Source organism: Aegilops tauschii, chromosome 1 (genome assembly GCF_002575655.3).
Source record: "Aegilops tauschii subsp. strangulata cultivar AL8/78 chromosome 1, Aet v6.0, whole genome shotgun sequence".
In the NCBI taxonomy this organism is placed as follows: Eukaryota; Viridiplantae; Streptophyta; class Magnoliopsida; order Poales; family Poaceae; genus Aegilops; species Aegilops tauschii.
Window position 1 is genome coordinate 416,400,909 of NC_053035.3, and position 25,045 is coordinate 416,425,953.

At 46.9% G+C, this 25,045-nt stretch overlaps 2 protein-coding genes across 3 annotated transcripts; one reads left to right on the forward strand and one right to left on the reverse strand.

Annotated features, from left to right (window-relative positions):
• Nucleotides 1–4,381: 4,381 nt before the first annotated feature.
• LOC109767267 (uncharacterized) lies at nucleotides 4,382–11,313 on the forward strand. The gene is made up of 13 exons (XM_020326034.4): nucleotides 4,382–4,979; nucleotides 6,566–6,639; nucleotides 6,783–6,866; nucleotides 6,952–7,032; nucleotides 7,892–7,972; nucleotides 8,070–8,162; nucleotides 9,049–9,222; nucleotides 9,316–9,383; nucleotides 9,522–9,573; nucleotides 9,667–9,720; nucleotides 9,801–9,890; nucleotides 10,673–10,739; nucleotides 10,943–11,313. The coding sequence occupies exons 1-13, from the start codon at nucleotides 4,838–4,840 to the stop codon at nucleotides 11,032–11,034; spliced, it is 1,152 nt and encodes a 383-aa protein (XP_020181623.1). The 5' UTR covers nucleotides 4,382–4,837; the 3' UTR covers nucleotides 11,035–11,313.
• A 5,210-nt stretch (nucleotides 11,314–16,523) lies between these two features.
• Nucleotides 16,524–18,548, reverse strand: LOC109767266 (F-box protein At5g46170). Of its 2 annotated transcripts, none has more exons than XM_020326032.4 (2): nucleotides 18,086–18,548; nucleotides 16,524–17,918 (listed from the first exon to the last, which is right to left on the reverse strand). In XM_020326032.4, exon 2 carries the CDS (start codon nucleotides 17,749–17,751, stop codon nucleotides 16,681–16,683), a length of 1,071 nt encoding a protein of 356 aa, XP_020181621.1. In that variant the 5' UTR covers nucleotides 17,752–17,918; nucleotides 18,086–18,548; the 3' UTR covers nucleotides 16,524–16,680. The 2 variants fall into 2 exon arrangements, with proteins under 2 accessions (XP_020181621.1, XP_020181622.1); XM_020326033.4 differs by having other exon boundaries at nucleotides 16,524–17,943; nucleotides 18,086–18,475.
• Nucleotides 18,549–25,045: the final 6,497 nt, after the last annotated feature.

A 25,045-nucleotide genomic window follows, 5' to 3' on the forward strand; every position in this document is an offset into this window, starting at 1 on the left:
GAACTATGTAGACATGACCGAGACACGTCTTCGGTCAATAACCAATGGCGGAACCTGGATGCTCATATTGGCTCCCACATATTCTACGAAGATCTTTATCGGTCAGACCGCATAACAACATACGTTGTTCCCTTTGTCATCGGTATGTTACTTGCCCGAGATTCGATCGTCGGTATCTCAATAACTAGTTCAATCTCATTACCGGCAAGTCTCTTTACTCGTTCCGTAATACATCATCCCGCAACTAACTCATTAGTTGCAATGCTTGCAAGGCTTAAGTGATGTGCATTACCGAGTGGGCCCAGAGATACCTCTCCGACAATCGGAGTGACAAATCCTAATCTCGAAATACTCCAACCCAACAAGTACCTTCGGAGACACTTGTAGAGCACCTTTAAAATCACCCAGTTACGTTGTGACGTTTGGTAGCACACAAAGTGTTCCTCCGGTAAACGGGAGTTGCATAATCTCATAGTCATAGGAACATGTATAAGTCATGAAGAAAGCAATAGCAACATACTAAACAATCGAGTGCTAAGCTAACGGAATGGGTCAAGTCAATCACATCATTCTCCTAATGATGTGATCCCGTTAATCAAATGACAACCCATGTCAATGGCTAGGAAACATAACCATCTTTGATTAACAAGCTAGTCAAGTAGAGGCATACTAGTGACACTCTGTTTGTCTATGTATTCACACAAATATTACGTTTCCGGTTAATACAATTCTAGCATGAATAATAAACATTTATCATGATATAAGGAAATAAATAATAACTTTATTATTGCCTCTAGGGCATATTTCCTTCACCTGTACCCGCGCGCGCGTCTTCCCTTCCCGGGGCAGGGGCGGCGACGGTGATGCTCGGCTAGGCGGAAGGCGAGGTGGCGGCGCTGCTCCTTGGTGGTCGGGTGGCCAAATCAGGGCCCTGCGAGCCCCATCTGGGTCCTAGCGGGCCGGCCCCTGGCGTGGCTTCGATGTCTTCTGCATGGCGAGGAGGAGGAGGAGCTCGGATAGGGGGCGGCGACGCCAACGACGTGCCTGCTGCAGCGCGAAGGCGGGAGCTTTAGGGTCTTCTGAGGGCCCGGCCGGGCCTGTGGGCCCACGGACCTGGTATGCTCCTGCTATTGCGTCCGGTCGGCTACCGTCGTTGACGGTGGAGGTTGAGCACTCCCGCGTGCCGACGGTGCTGCTGCTCCTAGTCCCGGCTCCTCTTCTTCGTTGTGCAGGCCTCACTTCGCGGTGCCGTGGTGAGACGGCGTGGGAAGCTTCAAGACCGTTTTGGCGCAGGGTGGTGGTCGGTTTGGTGGTGGTCTCCGGAGCGCCCGAGGTGAAGGTTGGGATCGGGAGAAATCCCTATCGGCCTGGCTGACACCGATGTGGTGGCGCCTGAGGGTGCCGTCGGACCTTCCTGGAGGGCGTCGGGGGCTACCCTTCCTCTCTCCTTATCACGTACCGGGGGAAACCCTTCGGTCGACCCATGATAAGGGGTAAATCGGCCAGTTATCGGCATATCGGCCGATTTATCGCCATATCGGCTGATTTATCGGCCGGTTTATCTTATCGGTCAGACAATGATAAGCGATAAATCGGCCGATTTATCGAATATCGGAAGATATCTTGAACAGTGCTTCTTGGAGGTGTTGACTGGTACCGGTGCTTCGAAGTCTAGGAGCTTGGTGGGATATCTTCGGTGGGCGTAGTGGTCGCGAGGCTTCCTCGCTTTTGGTCGATCCGCCGTTGTCGGCATTTGTTCCTTTTGTATTTTCTCTTTCCTTTCTTTTGGGCGTGCATGTGCTGCTTCCGCCCCAGCACTTATCGTTGATTGTATCGGTTGGTTGCTTTGTAATACAAAGCGGGGGAAACCCTTTTTCGGCTTTGCTTTAATAAGTTGTAGCCACGGACCCCATCTTCTCGGGTAATCCTCCTTACCCATCTCAGCATAAGGGCCACATTCATGTGACGAGACGAAAGAGTACATAGACCCACATGTCCTTGGGCAAGCATATATCCGCCCACTTGACCATATGGTGGTATTTTTGCCACCCACCTGCCTCCTGCGAAAAGAATCGTGATAGGTCCTTGCCAAAGGAGCTATGCACACCTTCCGACAAAATTTACAACCCCATCATATACATGAGAGCCTCGACAGATAGGAAGTTGATAAGCACTGATTTACTCCCTTTGGGGTAAATCACCCGCACCACGGCTCTGACCAAGATGTGACCCGTCTTGCAAGCGGGTCAAAATCTCGGACGGGGATCCTCGAGTCAGATAACAACGTCCCCAATTACTCAATGAGGAAGGAGGACAACCTACGATTAAGGTTGTTCGCAATCCACTGTTGATCCTCAACCGGATACCCCCAAATCACAACCTCACTCTTATCGAAATTGATCTTAAGGCCAGACATGGCCTCAGAGTAGAGGAGAAGGAACTTATGGTTGATGATAACTAGTTCCGCCCCCTCTACCATGATCATGATGTCATTCACATACCGGAGCTGAGTAGCACCACCTCATTTGCAAAAAAAACACCTCCTGGAACAATATGCCCAGCCACACATGAGATATGGCCAAGCATCCTAGCCTTATCCAGGATGGCTGCAAGGGCATTCACCGCAAGGTTAAAGAGTAGGTAGGAAATAGGATCCCTTGCCTCACCCTTCTAGGAGACCTAAAATAGGGGCCACCTCCTCATTTATGTTAATCACGATGCTGCCATTCCTGACTATTTTGCATGATCCAACAACACCAACGGTCATTGAACCCCCTTCACTCAAGCACTAGGCGGGAGGAAGGAATGGTCAAGACGGTCGTAGGCCTTTTCGAAATCTAGCCTCATGAAAACACCTTTCTCACGCTACACCTTGACCTCAGGTACAGTTTCATGAAGATTCAGAATCCCATCATAAATCTGATGCCCCTTAAAAAAGGCGAACTGACAGGGATGAGAGAGGCGCTCCACCGCCGGGGCGAACCACATCGCACACACCTTAGAGAAGATCTGTTCTAGAACATTGATCATCGTGATCGGCCTAAAGTGTCGGATATCCGTCGCCCCAGCTAGTTTGTGTGTTAGGGTAATCTCTTTATACATGACATGTCCAATGTCCCAATGTAGAATTCTTGGAACGTTGGCATAATCACTGGCTGAAGCTGCCCCTAGAACTTTTGGAAGAAGGAGACTGGGAGCCCATTCGGACCGAGTGCTGAGCTAGTCTTCATCTCCGCGATCACCCGACCAACCTCCTATGGCAGAAATGGGAGGGTAAGTTTCGCATTATCCTCAGCTGAGACCCAAGCATCGACTAGCCAGAAGTCTGTCGGCAAAGAAAACCTGGACTGGGGCTCCATTGTGAAGAGCTCTTATAGAGGAGTAGGCGTGTGCAATGACCCCCCCCCCCTTCCAAGAGGATGTCTCCCTTCCATAAACAAATGGATTGAGAATTTTCGCTGCCACCCATAACCCATTCACAATGGGGGAAAATAAGCGGTGTTGGCATCACCCTTCAAAAATCAATTCCATCCGCTTCTATGTTGCCAAAAAAAGCCCATCAGTGACATTGCATAGGAAAAAAGATGAGCATGCAAGTTTGCGTGTGTTGAAACATAAACGACAGCACTAAACACCCTACTTAGGTCTTGAATATCGTGGACGACCGATGTGATTTTCACGATGGTTACCTCTGTTTTGAAACCGGCTGGGAATTCCCGACAAGTAGGTTGCAGGCGCGCCATAATTTCCGCATGGTGGTGACGATACGCTGAAAACCCCTATGTCCTCATCCATGCAATGAAAAATACACGCCTAAAATTTCGTCCATATATGAATCGAGTGATTTGCTTTCGGTGGTGCTATCCAACAATCGTTTGCTGGAGGTGCATGGCAAAGCAAATGTTTGGCACGGCAATTTACGTTGCAGGAGCATGACGATTCCTTCAAGTGAACACGACAATTTTCGCGGTAAAACCCTTTGCCCTCAGAAATTGCCATTGTGTTTCTGAAGAAATCGGCACGGGCGTTATAAAAAAATCACAAAAATGGCTATTGTGGTCCTATGTTTTCGGTACACCCCTGACGAGAGGGTGTACATCTCTTTGGGTCTCTTTTTTTTTTTTTTTTGAGGATTGCATCTCTTTGGGTCGACAAAATTGACCATGACATGTTGGTCGACCATCGTCCGAAGGTGGCCTTCCAGAGGCCAGCGGAGACGCACGCACCTGCCACAACGGATTCTGTTGAGAGACCTGGTTAGGGTTAGGCCACCTACGAATCGTGTGCACCGGTGCACGTCACATCTTCCAGATCGGTCGCAAAGTGGAAACTCTCTCTCACAGATCCTACTGAAAGACCACAATACTACTCCGATACGTATACGAGGTTAGTTTGCGTAGGTAACCCGGAGTCCGATACGTATTCGCGGCTGGTCCCGCTCGTCGTAGATCCCGTGGGCGTGGGCGGGCGGCTTCCCACCCGAACCGGACCGGACCCGCCACGTCGGCGGAGTCCAACGCATTTCCGACGACGCGAACCAACGGCGCGGCGCCACGTGGAGCGCGTGCGCCGAACTTGCAGCACCGATACCGCGTCCGTCCGTCCACGCCATCATCCTCCGTCCCCCCTCCTCGTAATCATCTCCGACTCTTCTTCCCCCACCCCCACCCCCAGACGAGGCTCGTAATCCCGACCCGAACCCGGCGGAATCTCGCGCCGGTCAAACCCTATCGCACACGCGCGGGCTCGGATCGGGAGGACTAGGTTCGCGCCGGCTGCTGCCCTCCGGCGGTCTCCACGGGGTCGGCGTCGGCGGCGGCGGCGGAGGAGAAGAGAGATGGAGGGGCTTCTGCACAAGCTCAAGGGGCTCGACGCCTACCCCAAGGTCAACGAGGACTTCTACAAGCGCACGCTCTCCGGCGGCGTCGTCACGCTCCTCTCCGCCCTCGTCATGCTGCTCCTCTTCGTCTCAGAGACCAGTAAGCGCCGCCTCCCCTCCTCCCCCTCCTCCTCCTCCTCCTCCTCCTCCTCCTCGGCCCGCAATGGCGGCGCCGCGACGCGGAATTCAAGGTTTACGGTCCTCAAAAAAGATGTCCAATTATACTTCTTGCTTGCTTGCTTAGATGTCTCTGGGAATTGATGGGTTGTGGCAGCTCGGATTGGGGCGAGACTCGATTCCAATGACGCGGATTTGGCACCGTCTGCTTGAAATTGAATGCTGTGCAAGATTTTGTAGATGCTTTTGGGTTTGCCGGCGGTAAAATTCTTTTCGGTTCGACAGAGGTGGTCTATCTGGCCAAGCAATGTCTTTGCCGTCCGGGGAAGGAAAAGCTTCCACTTTTTGCCGGACATGTCTACCTGTGCTGCGCTGGGCATTGCCGCAGATTGCAATGCTTGAGCTGTTGGAAGATTCCTGAAAAACTTGCCGTTTTAGTCCACTCTGTTGTGCCAGTTTGGTGGGGGACAAGATTCAGTTTTTTCATCTGTAAGTGTTCATGAAAGGTCATACCTTTGCTGCTGTGTTCTTGCCTCTGGTTCAGATCATGTGTTCAGAAATACTCCCTCTGTTCCTGAGGTCGATGGTGTTTACATATTTTGGTGCATACCACCCTGGCCGTGTGGTTTGGTGGGCAATTTAACCCTCTCTTGACGCTCGATGCATGGATCGGCGCGTGACACTAGTGTCATTGAGGTCGCGCTACCAACGGGTAATAACTGCACGTGAGGGGTAATTTTGCAGGACACTCGATTAAATGGCGCCACGAGTTAGGAAGGGTAGTTTTGGAAAATATACCTAGGAACCGTGGGATAATGGTGCCACGAGTTAGGAAGGGTAGTTTTGGAAAATATACCTAGGAACCACGGGAAAATACACCTAGGAACCGCGGGAAAATGGCGCCATGAGTTAGGAAGGGTAGTTTTGGAAAATATACCTAGGAACCACGGGAAAATACACCTAGGAACCTCGGGAAAATGGTGCCACGAGTTAGGAAGGGTAGTTTTGGAAAATATACCTAGGAACCGCGGGAAAATGACGCCATGAGTTAGGAAGGGTAGTTTTGGAAAATACACCTAGGAACCGCGGGAAAATGGCGCCACAAGTTAGGAAGGGTAGTTTTGGAAAACATATAAAATCGGAACGGAAGGAGTAGGTTGTCATTTGGGTTAGCACGCCTGCGCCATCAAATATGTTCTTTGGAATGTCTGCTGGTAAAAAGGTTATATTTCTTAGTCAACATATTTTGACCAGAATGGGTTTGCAGTATATAAAGTACTAAAGTTTAAGCGTTGAGGTCAATGCCAATGTTCTGCCAGAAATTTGCAGTTGGAATATGTTGTGGTTTGCTCTGTTGGCCAAGTTTGGTTGTGCGTTTTTGTCCAGTGTCTAGTCATGAAATCTGTTGTGCATTTGGTCTTATCTTTTTTTTTTCCTTTTTTTTCAATATCGTGACCCTTTATATTCCTAGCCGTTTCCATTAATGCTACATATGCTAGTCTATCTCAAATAAATGAAGTACGACAAATATTCTAATAGCCACTATTTATGTGTCTGCTATTTTTGCAGGGTCGTATTATTATTCAGCAACCGAGACTAAGTTAGTGGTAGACACGTCAAGAGGAGAAAGGCTAAGAGTAAATGTTAGTATTTGCCTTGTATCGATTTGACTTGATTCAGTTTTTTTGCTGCCGTAATTCAATTGTTTCTCTAAAAGGCATACTTCCGTATAATATTTTGGCAACATGGTATTCATATCCATTGTAATACTAAATCTATTTTGCAGTTTGATATTACCTTCCCGAGTATTCCTTGCACCCTTCTCAGTGTTGATACAAGGGACATTAGTGGCGAGCAGCACCAGGACATTGTACGGACTTCAGTCACCTCCTTTTGTGCTAATTCTTGCTTTATCTGCTGATCCGTCATCTTATTCTTTCCATTTCTTGTTGTAGAGGCATGACATTGAAAAGAAAAGATTGGACTCACATGGTAATGTCATTGAATCAAGAAAAGAGGGCATTGGTGGAACAAAGGTTGGTGTCTCAGTTTCACTTAGTATGTTGAGCTCATTAAAAATTCTAGGTCTTGAATAGGTGTTCAATTTAGTATAGGTGATAGTTGATAGTGCCTTTGGAGTTGAAGGAACATGTTTCCATAGATAACTGTAGAAACTGTGGTTGAAGTATAAGTACTTCACCCGCAAAAAAGAAGTATAAGTACTTGAGTAAAAAAAAATCCCTCTTCCTTACTTTCTATGTTAATCACCTTTTGGGGGAGTGGAAATACTGGAAATAAATACCTATTGCTTTTATTTGGTAAGGATTTAGTGTGAATAAAGTGTACATATTTACAAACAGGGGACTGAAATTTGAGAACCATTCTGGCTCCTATATCTTGCACATGTGCGCATACTGTGCGTCTGTGTAATTCTCTGCTGGAACGTGGGTTTCTTAAGGAGTTAACACTGAGTAATTGGTACTCAATAATATGTTGACATAGAAATATTTTTTCTAATACACATACCTCGATACAAAATCCTAATATCTATATTAGTTTCCTTGTATAGGCTGTGATATTTGTCATTGTTAGGGTTTTCTGTATATTTCCACCTGTACTTTGTGTATTTATGCTGGCCTCCGGGGAAAACAAGTTGCATATTTGCTAACATGGTTTCATAGCCTTGGGTTATGCCCTTCTTTTTCCTCTCCACGTGAGGGTCTTGTGTTCAGATCAAAAAATTGTTATCTTCGATGAAACTGTAGCTCGTCGAAATTATAAGGCTAACCTAGTCTTAACCAATATCTCTTACTTATCTCAGCAAGTAACCTCTAATCATATGGCTATATTCTACTTTGTCCTTTGATGCATATGCTTGATTGGTCCTTTTTATAGATCGAGAAACCATTGCAAAAACATGGTGGAAGGCTTGGCAAAGGCGAGGAATACTGTGGCACCTGTTATGGTGCGGAGGAGGTGCGCACACTTTTGTGTTTTCCCTGTGTTAATATCATTTTCTGTTATCTGTTTTACCTTTTTAACTTTGCACTGCTTGTGATTTTTTGGAGCCCAGTCAGATGAACAATGCTGTAATTCATGTGAAGAAGTTAGGGAGGCCTACAAGAAGAAAGGGTGGGCTCTTACAAACCCTGACCTAATCGACCAGGTATATGAATTATTTTGGCATATTTTTTTGCCTGGATATATCCAGAAAAAACCTTTGTTTTGAGTTTTTGTTTAGGATTAAAAAGAAATCCATTGTATGGTACTATGTTGAAGATTGTGGATACCTTGATGTGCTCTCTTGAATGACAGAGATGGCCCATCCCTGAAATATTTGCATGCTGTGCACTCTGCTGCATCATGTGCAACTTTGCACATGATACCGTCCCTTCTGTATCGTAGGCTCGTAGCTAGCCATCAGCCTTCTCTGTTCTTTTTCAGGCGTTAATTTACATACTAGTGGCGAGTTAGACACGTTTTAATGTGTTTGGTAACTCATTTCAGTCTGTATGTAGTCCATATTAAAATATCCAGAAATCTTATAATAGTGAACGGAGGGAGTACTGTTGAAGGGAAATTACACACTGTAGGTTCTTTTTGAATATAAAATTGAGACTTGTTCTACTATTTGACGGCTGATTCTGTTAGACCTAATGTTGACAATACATGATGTTTGGTAACTCATTTCAGTCTGTATGTAGTCCATATTAAAATATCCAGAAATTTTATAATAGTGAACGGAGGGAGTACTGTTGAAGGGAAATTACACACCAAGGTTCTTTTTGAAGATAAAATTGAGGCATGCTCTACTATTCGATGGCTGATTCTGTTAGACCTAATGTTGACAATACATGATGCTGCAAGCAATAAGCTTGCAGCTGCAACATGCCCCTAGAGTTGTATAATGTGTGCCTTGGATCCTATACTGTCCAACATAACTTTTTTATGCGCTTTCTCTTTCTGCATGCCTGCTGTTTGCAACTGCTAAGATTTGTTTCTTCAAGAAAAGAACGGCTAAGATTTAATACAGTCTATGATGGCTATCGCAGTGCGCTAGAGAGGACTTCGTTGAAAGAGTTAAAACCCAACATGGTGAAGGCTGTAGTGTCCATGGCTTTCTAGATGTTAGTAAAGTTGCTGGAAATTTCCACTTTGCACCAGGCAAAGGATATTATGAATCAAATGTAGATGTGCCTGAGCTGACTGCTGAAGGAGGTTTCAATGTAAGTAGGTTACATAATTTTTTTCTTTCTTCCTTGGTTTATTGAAATGTTTGCCTTCAGTGTTCTCTAATACGCTGTGTGTAATTTTACTAGATTACTCATAAAATAAACAAACTGTCCTTCGGGACAGAATTCCCTGGTGCTGTCAACCCGCTTGATGGGTAAGTCTACACCTCCAGCACATTCAGCATGCAATGAACACAGTAATATGGAGCATTCATGTTCCCCTAAGTAAATTTAAATATTTCATATTTTTTCTTTATTCTGTCCTCAAGTACTAACCAGTTTCATGCACACAGTGCTCAGTGGACACAGCCCGCATCAGATGGGACATACCAATACTTCATAAAAGTGGGTATTGCCGCACTCATGTTTGTTGCAGTTCTATCACTTGCTTGTGCCCTTGGTTTATGCATCTAAGATTTAATGGGTATTCCTTTCCAGGTCGTCCCTACAATTTATAATGATATAAGAGGGCGCAAGATCGATTCAAACCAAGTTAGTAGAGTTCATTGAATGATTACATGCTCAACCTTTCTGTTAACAACCTTGATGATAACTGTTACTTCCATTCACAGTTCTCAGTAACGGAGCACTTTAGAGATGGAAATGTTCAACCGAGACCCCAACCTGGGGTATTTTTCTTCTATGACTTCTCGCCTATAAAGGTAAATAATGATGACGTCAAAGATGCACATATGAATTTTCGCCGAAATATGTGACGGTTCTCACCTACGAGTTTCTATCTTGGCTTCTCAGCCTGTCCGCTAATTTTGCTGTATGTGGCTGCATGTGTTCTCACTGCACATGCAATTTGTGTAAATGGCACCATCTGTTTATGTTATTTTTAAAACGCACGCGTGCGTGCACCACAAGCACACGCACACGCACACACACGCACACACACACACACACACACACACACACACACACTTGAGGACTAAAAACCTAAATCATATTCCTTTATTTATTTTAGAATGAACAGGGCATTCATGCCCCTCCCAAAATTTTGTTGGGGTCAAGCCTAATGCGCATCTCTATTACTACCCATTAGTATGCTGTTATTGCATACCTGTAGAGAGAGTTGCAGGATGAAACTGGACTTCAATGACATAACCTTTAGATTCGGTAAGTATATGAAGATAGTATTATTGATCTGTAGTTGGAAGGAGCAATGCCTCCATCTCGTGAGTGCTGAGAGTAAAATAACATACCGAGATACGTTTGTGCCTGTGGTGTGTACATATGAGTGGAGTAAATCCACAATTTGCATGGATACTTAGTACAAAACCGTGAATTTGTCAAGTTAACTCTTTGTAGTTTGTATGCGTTTTGTTTAGTTTAGGCATTTGTAGCGTGCACAAGATTGAAAGCTACTCTATTGAGCTCTTCATGTCTCGGAGCAACTATGATTGAGTTCTGACTCCAGCTGTATGGCTAATGTTTGCAGGTGATATTCACAGAGGAAAATAGATCCTTCCTCCACTACCTGACAAACCTGTGTGCTATAGTTGGAGGTATGAACACTGCCTCTAGTTTATGCATGCACAAACTACCTTATTTTATCATATTATATCATGTTAAAGGTTGTCATCTCTTTTAGTACAGAAAGTGTCCTTATATTTGTATTCTGTTGCATTCTGTATAAAACTGTGTTGAGTTTTTAGTCGAGGTCTCCACGTAGTGCGCCTTATTGATCTGTTTTCTGCATGGTCCTCAGGGATCTTCACCGTCGCTGGCATCATCGACTCGTTCATATACCATGGACAGAAGGCGCTTAAGAAGAAAATGGAGATAGGCAAGTACAGATGAAACCACCCAATACTTTCCAAGTTCCGTGGCTTGTAAGGAGGTGGATCCGGCATATGCGCGCCAAAGACGATGAGACCCCAAAGGGTCACAAGGCAATCGAAAGTGATGATATTGCACATTAGCTGATGAAAACTTGTAAAAAAGGAAGACAGAATAGGCTGGGTCTTGGGGGCAAGTGCTTTCATGTCCATTGATAGAGACTCTAGTTGACTGGCCTGAACTGGCGCAATGCTTACTGTACTTGGAAGTTGTTGGTGCATCACAGAATGTTCTCGTCAATCGCCTCGCTCATTGTGTGTCACATCTTCGTTACTGTGGGTTTTGCTGATTTTGTTTTATTTTGCATGTTAGCGCTTTGGCAGAGATATGTAGTTGGCCTGAGCTCTTATGAAATTATATTTGTAATTCATTTTCCTTTGATTCCAAATGCGAGTCTTTTAGGACATGATGTAGTATTAAAGACATTGGCCAACAGACAATATTGCCTCACATAAAACGGACGTGGATTTGGTGAACATGGGTGCGCGCGCACCCTTTATGAATAGTAAATTCAAGAAAAGCTAGAAAAAATCAAAAAAATCTGAACTTATTTTTGTAATATATATAGTCAATTGGTATACTCGCATATGAAGTTTCACAAAAAAATCACATTCGTGATAATCTGGATAAAAATGACAAAATCAAAGCTAATCGAAGCTATATTAAAAAACAATGTTTAATGAATAGTATGGTTGCATTTGTATTTTCTTCACTAAGAATACCATGGGTGTCAATACATCATGAAGCTTCACACGTCGACTAAGTTTCATACCGTGAAATTTCAGATTTTTTTTATTTTTTCTAATATTTTTTATGAATTTACTATTCATGTGGGTGCGCGCGCATCCATGTTCACCTTTGTATTTTCGCACATAAAACGGGTTATATAAATCAAAATTTGTAACTGGCATACCAAATCGTTTTTCCATTTTTTGCTGAACGCAGTTGATGCCGTTTGATCAGGATCGCGACAACGGGAGGAGCCTCCCGTCCCGATAGCCAACCCGCAACTGCTACTTGCTACGGCTGATATTAGCTAGAGCCTTTTATTGTGCTATTTTTTTGATCCGTTCGGTATTTTTGCAAACTGCCACACATAGTATAATGCTAGTGCTCACTCCGGTCCATATTAATTGTCGTCGGAGTAATATCAATTTGACAATTTTGGATGTATGATTATCACTTAGAAATGTATGATTATTATTAAATGGATTTCCGTTAGCTCCTTCCGTCTTATAATATAAGAGCATTTTTGACATTACCGTCCCATAATATAAGAGACCGAGCTCAATGGAAGCCTTTATTTGAAAACTTTAAAATTCAAAGTTTTCAGTTTCCAAAAATTCTGAAAATAAATACACATATACCTAGATACATAATGTACATATGTGCAAATTTTCAGGCTGAAATACATTAAAATGTGAGCTACATAAAAAAGACAAAAAAGACAAATATGGAGCCTTTTAGCATATGTACTGTTCATCTATAAAGTCCATGATTTTGGTTTTTTTGTACAGCTTGCAATTCAAGGTATTTCATCCTGAAATTTTTCACACATACACTTTACATCCTTGCATACATGTGTATTTTTTTCAGAATTTTTTGAAACTGAAATTTATGAATTTTGAGTTATTCAAAATAAAGGGCTCGATGGAGCTCGGTCTCCAAAATGCCCTACTCTCTTTTTTACCATGTCTAATTCAAGGTGAGGTTCCAGGAACGGTAAGGCCGGAAATACCACTCTGTATGTTGCTGACAGGTTAGGAGAGAAGATCCCCATCCAAAAGAATGCGTAACAAAACTGTAGCTTTTGGACACTCCAAATGCAGAAAAGATTATGTTGATTCACGAAGCTCTGACCCAGAAACTGCTTTAGATTGTCCTGTGCAGGCCTATGATAGTATTTCCAGAAAAAAGAAAAAGCAAAAAACCGTCCATCAGGAAAAATTGGCTCTTGTCAGCCTAGAGTTACTTCTTTTAGTCTGCTCTCAAACCTTCATTCTAAGGATGCATCTAAATTGACTTTGCTGAAGAAATGGACATCACAAAACAAAACACGCATTGTTCTCTCCTAGAGGCTAGAGGTTTCTTTGTCAAGCCAGCAATGAATTTTCTCTAGTTCCTTTCCTAAGCTGGCTTTGCTCTGCTCTCATATAACGCCTCTTAACATATCGATTTTTTTTATATTCAGAATTGGAACAGATCTGATAAGCCTCCCCTGTGGATAAAAGATTCGCCACTTGCACCGGGATCAGATCAACGCAGGATGTGCCAGTCTGACAACCAGGTGCGCATAGCTCCATCTTATCCACTCGCTTTCAGATTACACATAATACACACGATCTGATCTGATCTGATCAAACTACCAGGAGAATCATATGCATATCAACAGTAACTACCTCATACTGCTGTCAATCCAATGTTCTAAATATAGTTTAAAACACTTCTTCTCACACCACCTCGCTTATTATGGCAATGGCTCAAACTAGGTATAGACAATTTGATTAGTTTGGCAGTAGACGTAACTGTTCAAATAACACAGAAATTCATGATCTTCTCAAAGAGAGAGAAGAAAAATAGGTGCTCCTAGTTTCCTATCGATCTTTTCGCGGGGAGCTGCCAAAAGAAAAACAAATCCTTCTCAAAGAAAGATGCAAGCTTTACCATGGAGCCACAGAAACCATATCACATTTGTGAATCATGAGATCAATCATACGTTAGATGTGCATTTAACTTCTTAAGAGGAATAGGCCACCAAACAAACAAAATAGGTGCAACTTGAACTTAACTGAAAAACAATTAGGTGGCTGAAAGTGTATAATCTAACCTATTTCCAAAAAATACACAATTGAGGTGGCAGACATGTACTGATGTACATTATCCAAAGATTCTCCAAAGTCATGATCGGTTTAGCTTATTCACAGGTACACATGCCAGCTTATTATTTTTAGGGTAAGTACACATGCCAGCTTAATATTTTTAGGGTAAGTACACATGCCAGCTGAATCCAAATGCTATATATGTAGTCATTCTTGTGCCAGCCTTACAAATGATCCCACTAAAGATCCCAAGGCCTCAATTATTCACAAAAACAATGAGCAAATTATTGCTGTAACCACATAAGAATGGATACAGCACGTTCACGTCTTCTGAAGCATTCTTGTAAGATATTCCACTGCAAAATTATTTATGTGTTCTTTACTTTTTATATATAATAACTGGATCATGATCCGAGTCAAACAGGATGGGTTGAGTCTGCATCTTGTCATTAATGGCATGGCCAAGGATAATTGACCGATGATAACTAATCTGACAATGCAATTGTTTTTACCACGTACTCCATAAGCTAGATGAACTTGATAGAACTATATCCATAAAACCCAAGGAGATAAGAGTGGGCAAGTAGTAATAAACTAACAAATTAGGAAAGTAAACTTCAGGAAAGCATCCTGCCAACCGTAACTACAGTATCAAAACAAATACGCAGATCAAAATCAGCATCAGATTAGTACTTTTTTTTAAAGTCACAAATGGATAACATCTACCTGGAAGAAGAATCTGTCTGGTCTCTTTTAATGCTGCCTCGTGCATGCTTCCTTCTATGAAACTGCTGTGAAGTTTGGACCAGATTTCCTGAAAGCATGCCAGAAGTTGTGAGAAAACTATTTTTACTCCTGCAGTGTGGTACAGACACAAGCTCAAACCAGTGATTGAATCTGAATCTGAAGCTCCCATACAGACAACAACGGATGGATAACATCTACCTGGAAGAAGAATCTGTCTGGTCTCTTTTAATGCTGCCTCGTGCATGCTCCCATACAGACAACAAAGGGCAAGCGATGTCATTAGAAAGAGGAAACTAACACTACATGTGGTTTCTCAGCCGGACAGGTCTTCTCGTATTCTCCCGCTTACTATGGCAATAGATGTAACTTCTCAAACTAGGTATAGATAATTCGATTAGTGTGGCAATAAACATAACTGTTCAAATAACACTGAAATTCAGGGTCTTATCAAAGAGAGAGAGAAATAGGTGTTCCTAGTTGTTTCCTATCGATCTTTTCGCAAGGAACTGCCGAAAAAACAAACCCTTCTCAAAGAAAGATGCAAACTTTGCCATGGAGCTACAAAAACCAAATCACATTTTGTGAATCATAAGATTTCTCATGCATTTAATTTTTTAAACAAATAGCCCACCAAACAAACAAAAATAATGCCAAACTGAACGTAACTGTGCAACAGTTAAGTGGCTGAAAACATATAATCTAACTTATTTCCCCCAAAAAACACACACATTTGAGATATGTAGTACATCATCCAAAGATTCTCCAAAGTCACGATCAGTTTATTCACGAGTACACATGCCAACTTATTATTTTTAGGGGAAGTACACATGCCAGCTGAATCCAAACGCTATACATGTAGGGAATCATTCTTGGGCCAGCCTTACAAATGGCCCCACTAAAGATCCGAAGGCCTCAACTATTCACAAAGTTGTAACCTCATAAGAATGGATACAGCACGTTGACATCTTCTGAAGCATTTCTTGTAAGATATTCCACTGCCAAATTATTTATGTGCTCTTACCTTTTTTAGATAATAATGATTGATGTGTTCTTACTAACTGGATCATGATCCGAATCAAACGGGATGGGTTAAGTATGCATCTTGTCATTAATGGCATGGCCAAGCATAATTCACCAATGATAACTAATCTGAAATTGCAATTGTTTTTACCAACGATACTCCATAAGGTAGATGGAGATGAATAGAGCCATATCCATGCAACCCAAAGGAGATAAGAGTAGACAAGTAGTAGTATACCAACTCATTAGCAAAGTCAACTTCAGGAAAGCATCCTGGCAACCGTAACTAGAGTTTCAAAATAAATACGCAAACCAAATCAGGTGGCAGCTGTTCCCCTGCACGAATTTGCCAGTCAGCATCAGATTAGTCCTTTTCATTTCTTAATCCTAGATGGATAACATGTACTACCTGGAAGAAGAATCTGGCTGGTCTCTTTTAATGCTGCCTCGTGTATGCTTCCTTCTATGAAACTGCTGTGAAGTTTGGACCAGATTTCCTGGAAGCATAAGAGAAGTTGTGAGGATTTTTTTTTTACACATGCAGCTCAAACAAATGACTGAATCTGAATCTGAAGCTCCCACCTAGTCACAGTGGATAAACACAAGGGCCATGCCACTGGAAAGAGGATACCAACACTGCATGTGGTTTCTCAGTCGGACAGGTCTTGCTTGATGTAGTTAGGCTAAGAAAAAGTAGAGGCAGAAAATGTCAAAATGCACATTGCCTCTTCAGATATCTCAACTGGCAGAATCCTTTTGTGGGAGTGAAATATCAGCTTTGCATTAACAAAAAAAAGAGCAGCTTGTATGAGGGTTAGATCACATCAGAGTGTCATTAGAGAGGGGAGCAATGAGAAAATGTACTAACTTGATATGTTTTTCATATAGCTAACCAAATGTCACCACTGTACAAAGAGCTAACACACCAGACAACAAGCACAGACTATTACACAGACCAAAAGTTTAAAGCAGCCAAACGACCCTTTGCTTGCACCAGCAAGCAGATACCCAGGAAGAACTCCTAGAAGCCATTCATCTCCAGAAGGTATGTGCGCCTCTTCATCAGCGCCTTCGCGGCGAATTTGAATGGCCCATCAAATGCTCCAGAGATGAATGCGTCCGTTTCCTTGCGGCTGACATGGCCGCCATTGCTTCCCTCGGTGGAGGGCTTGATAGCAACCAGTGTAGCACCCTGCAGCGCAATTCCTCCGGGCAGCTCGAGATATGGCGCGTATTTCAGCTTCATGTTGCAGGCCGGGACCTGGGTTCTGTTGGAGCATGCCGAGGCCGACAGTTGGTTCTCTCTGAACTCCTTCAGCTGCTCTGCTCCCATGGTCAGCGTGCCCTGGCCATCGGCATCAGTCAGCACCAAGCTCACAAGTGTGGGGTGCTCCTTGATGATCGACCGGAGAAGATAATGCCTCGTCGATGCCGCGATGAGGGAGCTGATCGTCCACACGACGCGGAGCTTGAGCCCGCCATTGGTATAGAAAGACTCCGGCATGCTCCCATTGTCCTCCGAAGACGGCTCATGCTCTGCGCCAACAGGCTTGCGGTCAACCCTGGTGCCCCCGAGGATCACACAGTTCTGAAGCGTGCTCCCGTACTCTGCCCGCCATTTCAGGAGCACCCCGTCCTCGGTGCCGACATCCCCGGAAGGGAGCTCGATGTGGAGGTTCCGCACGTGCGTGAAGCTCCGGAGCACCTGCGCCGGCGAGTGGTGCGCGAGCTGCGGGAAGAGCGGCCGGCCGGCGCCGTTGGGGCCGCGCGCGTTGTGGAAGGGCTTGATGATCGTGAAGAGCATCAGCTTGAGGAAGTGGGAGAGGATGTTCCGGGGCTTGGGCGAGGTCAGGTTGAGGGCGTCCTCGCCGTCGCCGTCGACCGCCACGACGCGGTCGATCTTGACGCAGACGTCGTGGACGTGGGGCACGAGCCCGTTGAGCCGCTTGGACGCGGCGGAGCAGCGGCCGAGGGAACGCACGTCCTCCACCTTGTTGAGGATGAGAAGGACGAGCGAGTCCGGCAGGCAGTCGAAGAGGTCGAGCTCGAAGTCGAGCGCCGGGTCCGCGTGGATTCGGGCCTTGGGAAGCATCGCGCCGCCGGAAGGTCACGCCTTCTGCGCCGCCCGCCCACCCACCCAGCGGAACAAACGGCACCGAGATTGCCGGGAATGGCAGGAACAGGCTGCTCGACCTTGGCTCTTCGGATGGCTCGCGCAATGGCAGCAACGGCCCGCGAAATCGAACGCGACGCGACCGCCTGAAGGGAAGGGGAAGAGGAACAGCTGAGAGCACGGACGGGAAACAGCAGAGACATGGATGAAATGTCAAGGGATTGAAGCAACATGCAGCAAAAATCACCATCTACAATCAAAGGGAACCTCAAATGAAGAACCGGGCGAGTGGAATCACCAATCTTTTACATACCTCAGCCGCCGGTCACCACCAGCGCCGCAGCCGCGCGCGGACGACCAATCAGCCCAGGCGAGCAAATCGGACCGAGACCCGCCCAGAACCCGCCCTCTCCGCCGGATCCGACGCCGGCGAGCGCCAGGGAGGCCAGGGAACAGCCCCAAAACTCGCCGCAATCAATTCCCCGCCCGACCGACCGCGGCGCGGCTCCTCCGGCGATCCGACGCACCGCAAGGTCTCCGATTCGGCGGGCTCCCGGCGCCTATCCGGCGAGGCTGCTGGCTAGGGTTTATCGGAGGCGATGGATTGGGGATATTTTTCTCCACTCCTCTCCTCCCGGCGGCAGTTGTTTTTTTCTGGCTCGTGCGGTCGCAGAGGAACAACGGGTGCTTCTGCTCTGCTCTCGGCACCACTCGACGGTGGGCGGCTTTTAATATCGGGCCGGAGGACGGGGGCGGTGGCGCCGTCAACAGGTAACGGCTCCCCGCAGTTAAGCCAAGCGGCGGTGGCGCGCCGTTGGTTGATGGGTAACGGCGGGGAGAGCCGTTACTCCCGGTCCACGTCAGCGGGGGAGGGTGGTGTGTGGTGCGACAAAGCACCCACAATTTTTTTCAGAGAATTATAAAACGGAGGCACCCAATTTGAGCAAATAAACATTCGTCACTTCGGATGGCAGAGCCGATAAATTATTACCGCATTCTCACATCTCAAGCTAATTTGAAGCGTGGGTGCATCACTTACGCATCATCATGTATCAAATCGTGGAGTAAATAGCATAAAACTACTACTTTACAGGCTATGGTTCAAAAAACTACCGGTTTTTAATTTTTCTCAGATAACTACCAAACGAGGGGTCGGCTGTTTCAAAAAACCCAAATCGTCGAGTGCTTTATGATTAATTGTGGTTATGACAGTCGGGCCCCACGTGTAAGAGCTCTGATTGTTTGACCGTTTGTTTGACCGTTAGGGGTGGGGCTGCACACAAATTTAAAAAAGCAATCAGGTCCCTGTAAGTTTGAAAAAAAGCAATCGGGTCCCTGCCACACATCACGGCAGCCATTGACGCAGGTCTGCCCGGAGCTCGCGATGTCGCCTCCTCTAGCCGGCGAGCCGCCCGCCGCCCGCCACCGGCGATCACCGGAGATCAACCCCAGCCGCTCCTCAGCCTTGCTGCTTCTCTACACCCGCCGTCGACCAGTGCTGGACAACCCCATCGGGCCAGTGGCCGCCTCTGCGCTTGGCGAGGACGCCGGCTCCCCATGGAGGGCAGCGAGCCCTGGTGGCCCTATGGCGGGCCGGCGAGCTCCACGGCGAGGGCGATGGCGCCTCCGCGGCGGAGAGCGCGCTCGGCCTCCGCGGCGACGCGAGCCGGGAAGAGCGCGCCGGAGATCCCCGACGGGTCGTCGGAAAAGATGAGATCGAAGGCACCGTCAGAGAATGGGAGGCGATGGGGGTCTGCGCGACGGACGAGCGGCGAGAAGTCCACGAGGTCGATCCCGGTCACTTCGCTTACCCCCGCTGCGTGGAGAGCATCGACGGCGTTGCCGGCTCCGGCGGCGAGGCAGAGGACGCGGGAGGAGCCGGCCAGGGGCTCCGGCGGGCTCCTACTAGCAACAACCGCGGAGGGGGGGAGCGACGTGGCATAGGGCGGCGGCCGGACCTGGCATAGGACGGCGGCGTGGGCAGTGTGGCCGGCGGCCATGGTAGTTCCTTCGCGGGCAGGAAGAGTGGAGGAGAAGAAGGGAGGCAGAGAGGAGAAGATGACTAGATGAGAAGAGACACTGACATATGGGCCCCACGTGTCAGCTAAAGGTCAAACAAACAGTCAAACTAACGTTTCGTTTAGGTGTGGGTCCGACCTGTCATAATCACGGTCAATAGATAAGCACTCGACGATTTGGGTTTTTTGAAACAGCCGACCCCTCGTTTGGTAGTTATCTGAGAAAAATTAAAAACCGATAGTTTTTTGGAACCATATCCTGTAAAGTAGTAGTTTTATGCTATTTACTCCAAATCGTGAGATTTTCAACTTTGACATACGAAGGAAGTGAACTTCCACGAACAACTTCATGTGCTGATTACTCGCACAAAAAAATATCAAGATTCACAATATAAAATTAATATTGTTAGATGCATCATGAAATTAATTTTCATACCATATAGCTTTAGTATCGTAGATGTTTATATTTTTTCTACAAAGTTGGTCAAATTTTACAACGTTTGACTTTGACCAAAACCTTATATGCGGACTAAAATAAAACGGAGGGTACAAAGAGTTGATCTATGCCATTTGATCCGGCGGCAGGGTAGGATGAAGGGAGAAAGTCTTCAAAAAAAACGAAGAAGGGAGAAAGAGTCGTGATACACAAGACGCAGCAACCTAATTGGAGATGAGAAGACGAGTGTGAACCCGAACGGTCCAACGAATATTAGCACGGAAAAAGACACGCGCCAGCAACAAGCCAGGCCGGTCAAAAACAAGGAAAACATCAGCCCGGGAGACGGGGCAGGAGCCGTCGCGACCGTTGTTTTTTTGCCGTGACAGCGAGGTGGATTCTACTATATACGACCTGAAGCCGACACGAGGAGGGAGCGGCGGAAACCACCAACCAAGGCGTCGTTTTTGTGCGGTCTCGTGCCTGTGTGCTAGCGAATCCAGTGAGGTGTGCGGCAGATCTAGTCGTGAGGTGCACATTTCCCTTTTTATCTCATAATTAGTCGTGGGGTGTGCATCGACGATGTGTCGTGTATCGATCGGGAGGTCACCTTGCGTCGGCACGTACGTTGCTGGCAACGGACAAAAGCTTAGCTAGCCCATCACGCGGGCGACACGGACAAATTGGCAGAGATGTGATGGTACATGCAGCTTGGGATTCTCGTGGTAGAGCAGTTGGAGGACGAGCCCCCGCATTTTCTGGAATACACTAGGCGCGGCTCGGCCCGTTTTTGCGCGCGGCGCTCGCAGGCCGAACCCGGCACACTCGGGGGCGCTCGGGGGCCCCGGCGCAAGGAAAAAGCGTTCCTGGGGCCACATTGACAGGCGAAAAGTCAAGTCACCCGCCCAGATTCGCCTCCTACCCCCCGCGCTCGGCCGCCACCCTGCCGATCCCGGCGCCGACCACCGCACGCCGCAACTAGGTAGACCATCCCCTGCCGGGAAAAAGAAGGGGTTTCGCCGAGGCAGCCTCTCCGCCACCGCCCAGGCACCTTTTCCGGCGCTCCGGCCACGCAGGGCCTGTACACCGGCGGGCTTGCGCCCACCTCGCCCACAAGGTGTTCGGTGAATTGCCCCGCCCGGCGATGGACTCCGAAGATGAGGAGGCGCTCGCGGCGTTGCTGGATGAGGAAGCCGAAGCCGACGTCCGGGAGCAGGAGCATCTCATGGTGCTCGCCGCCCTCGCCGGCCTGCTCGCGAGCAGTGAGAAGCCCCGGCGAGGTGGCTCGGCGCTTGGGCGGGTGAAAGCAAAGAACCGGCATCGTCTGGAAGGCTACTGCATGCTCTACTCGGACTACTTCGCCGACGCTCCATTGCACGGTGAGAAAACATTTCGACGCCGTTATCGGATGAGCCGAACGCTTTTCCTCCGGATTGTGAATTCCATCCGGGAGTTCGACAGCTACTTCAAGTGCAAGAAGGATTGCACCGGCACACTTGGATTCACCTCCATCCAGAAGTGCACGACAGCTATGACGATGCTTGCATAAGGAGCTCCCGGTGATTCACTCGACGACTATGGGCGCATGGCCGAGTCCACCAGCATAGAGTGTTTCTACAAGTTCTGTCGGGCAGTGGTGGCAGTGTTTGGACCGCAATACTTGAGAACACCCAATGCGGAAGACACTGCTGGGATCCTAGCACAGAATGCAGCAAGAGAATTTCTTGGGATGCTTGAAAGCATCGACTGCATGCATTGGAAATGAAAGAATTGCCCATTTGCTTGGCTGGGGGTGTACAAATGCGCCAAAGACGGTTGCAGTGTGGTGCTTGAGGCAGTGGCCACACATGACCTCTGGATTTGGCACTCTTTCTTTGGGATGCCAAGAACTCACAATGACATCAACGTCCTGCAGTGCTCCCCAGTCTTTGCCAAGCTTGTTGAAGGTCATTCTCCTCCGGTGAATTTCGAGGTCAATGGACGGCAGTACAACAAGGGGTACTATCTAGCTGATGGCATCTATCCGAGATGGTCGACATTTGTGAAGACCATCTCAAACCCTGTGGCAGGAGGCAAGAACGCCTGGTTTGCGAAGATTCAGGAGGCTTGTAGGAAGGTAATGTCGAGCGGGCATTTGGTGTGCTTCAATCTCGATTTGTTGTTGTCCGGTACCCCGCTCAGACCTGGTCGAAAGATCAAATGTGGGAGATCATGACTTGTTGTGTCATCTTGCACAACATGACAGGAAGAGTCAGTGTTTGAGACTGAACCATACTACAGGCAGGGTCCTTTAGCCGAAGTTGATCACCAGCTACCGGCAACCTGGACTGCCTACCTCAGTATGCGTCAGGAGATCCGAGACCCACAGGTGCATCATCAGCTGCAGCAGGATCTGGTGGAGCACCTATGGAGGCTCAAAGGCGAGGCCGGGAATGACGTGCGATGAAACTTAGTTTTTATTTGTTAAACTATATAATTTGTAGTGAACTATTTGTTAAACATGCCGAAACACGCGAAACTAATTGATTTCTATTTGTATGCGAAAATTAACGTCGAAACACGCCGAACCGCACCGAATATGGGCTGATTCACGTAGATATCGGCCGTTTTTGAGCCGAAAGCTGGGCTGAATTCGGCGCCTGGGGGCGAGGCGATGGCTGGGTGCCGAACCACCCCCAGCGCCGAGTTTATCGCCGGCGCACCAACCAGGAGGCCGAACGGCTGAAGATGCTCTAATTAGACAGAAACAAAGCAAGTCACCAACCAGGTCATACGTGTGAAACGACGACAGATCAGGTATCGCGTGGGATCTATCTATAGCGTTGCACACACACAGTGCTAGTAAGGTCTAGGCCATTTGAACTGCAAGGTGGCATGCAGATTCATGAACCAGGCCAGGTCCCTGCTAATAGCGCGGAGAAGATAAAGCCAAACGCCTACCAACTACGCACATCAGACGGGTTGCGAGATGCAAAGTCGAGGACGGGGGAGGGCACAGCACGCTGACACTGTTGTCTTGCCGGCTAGCTAGCACAGCACAACCTGCCAATAACCGGCCTCCTGATCCCATATGTTGGCGGCTGTGGCTCATGTTAACGCATGCATGCCTATCTTCTTGCATGTGTGCCGACAACGGGCCGTTGTCTCAACACTATTGCTTATTAACGAGCAGAGTAGTGTTCTTTGGGGGGTTTTGTTTTCTATCTACTCCCTATTAATTATCTGTTATCTAATCAGCTAAAACATCGTAGCTCAGTTCCATCATTTCAAATAGTACCATGTGGTTGCTTAATGACTAGTTACTTCATCGACTTATATGCATCAGTGGATTAGTTTCCTATCTTATGTTTTGCCTGCCGGTTGTGGCTATCCTGTTTTTGCATTCATGCTCTTTGTGAGCCTTCTTTTCTTTTTTTTTGAGACCTAAAAACTTATGTTGGACCTTTTGATTATCAATAATATGTCCGTATGCATCGCTCTGATGCAGAGGCGGGGCAAACCCCTTTTTTGAAAAGAAAAAATATGCATCAGCGGACAGCGGTGCAAAGGTTTTCACATGTTGCCGATCCATGGAAGAGGAGGAAGGAGGAGCGGTCGGCACGAGTGCATGTGGTTGGTGAGGATTAACGGCCGTCATGGGTGAGGTGGCAAGAGCACAGATAAATAAAGGGAAAGTGAGAGGAAAATATTACAGGCTTACAGCCACGTTACCATCCAAAACCACGTGCCTGCTCTCGAATCAGCATGTTATCATCCTTCACTTTCGCGAGCCGAACCACTGCAACGGAGGAAAATCAAAGGTTTTCACCAGAGTAGTAACAATAGTTTTCGACGGCGGGGCAGTGATCATCATGGCGGAGATGTAAAACACCACTGCACAAGCACAAAGGCACCTCTCAGGGTGGATCAACGTGCATGTTTCCACGTTTGGCGCATGCACGCCCCGCAACACCTGCGGCCCTGTCTCCCTTCCCTCAGATGCAGAGAAGATGGGCAGCAAATAATACGTAGTTTCACTGTGGCATTCAAGTCCCGCGCTTCTCTCTCTCTCTGGGTCTACTACAAAGTTAAGCGAGCAGAGGCGGTGAGGGCATCTGCAACAGTTTATATGTTACGTAGTTTGTTGGTAAAATGTGCCATGTCATCAACCAACACTTTAACATACAACAACTCTAATGGGTTGTATCTAGTTTGCACAATAGGATGTGAACCAATTAATAAGGTGCTCTCTCATTCTACATTGGAACTTGTGCAAGGGTTGTTGATTCATGTACATACAACATTTCTCTTTTTTCTCATTTATTGTATGACACATCATCAAAAATCCTATGTGGAAAAGTCTATCAACAACTACTTTACAACCACTGAAGATGCCCTGAGGAGATCAGATGCTGCTATTCAGAGACGGATGGATTTACGCGCATGGTGCCAAGCCGGGAACTGCTGCCCATGGCAGCGGCGGTACACGGGGTGTGCAGGCTTTATTGGTGATCCGGGCCCCCCCTCGCCGTAGATATTTGTGGGTTCCGTGGCTGACATGGTGGGCCGGCATTATGTAGGTGGTAGGGTAGGTGCGCGCATTTGCTCTACTAGCACCGATGACTGCCACACAGGAACCGAACTGTGGAGAAATTTGTAATGGATTCTGTGCCGGCGTGAGTGAGATCCAAACAAATGTAACACATGTTTTTGCAGTCCGTATGAAAAGGTGACGTTATTTGGAAAAATCTAGGTGGAACCTCCGTGAAATCACCACCGGCCCCTGGGTGCTTAAAGCATCTATAGCCGGACTTGAGAAATCCAACCCCACAAACACCCA

Excerpts from the sequence above, each read along its gene's own strand:
- LOC109767266 (XM_020326032.4), bottom strand. The coding sequence starts at position 17,751 with ATGCTTCCCAAGGCCCGAATCCACGCGGACCCGGCGCTCGACTTCGAG.
- LOC109767267 (XM_020326034.4), top strand. The coding sequence starts at position 4,838 with ATGGAGGGGCTTCTGCACAAGCTCAAGGGGCTCGACGCCTACCCCAAG. Across the intron at positions 4,980-6,565 it reads CCTCTTCGTCTCAGAGACCA|GGTCGTATTATTATTCAGCA; the intron begins GTAAGCGCCGCC and ends CTATTTTTGCAG. Across the intron at positions 7,973-8,069 it reads CCTGTTATGGTGCGGAGGAG|TCAGATGAACAATGCTGTAA; the intron begins GTGCGCACACTT and ends TTTGGAGCCCAG.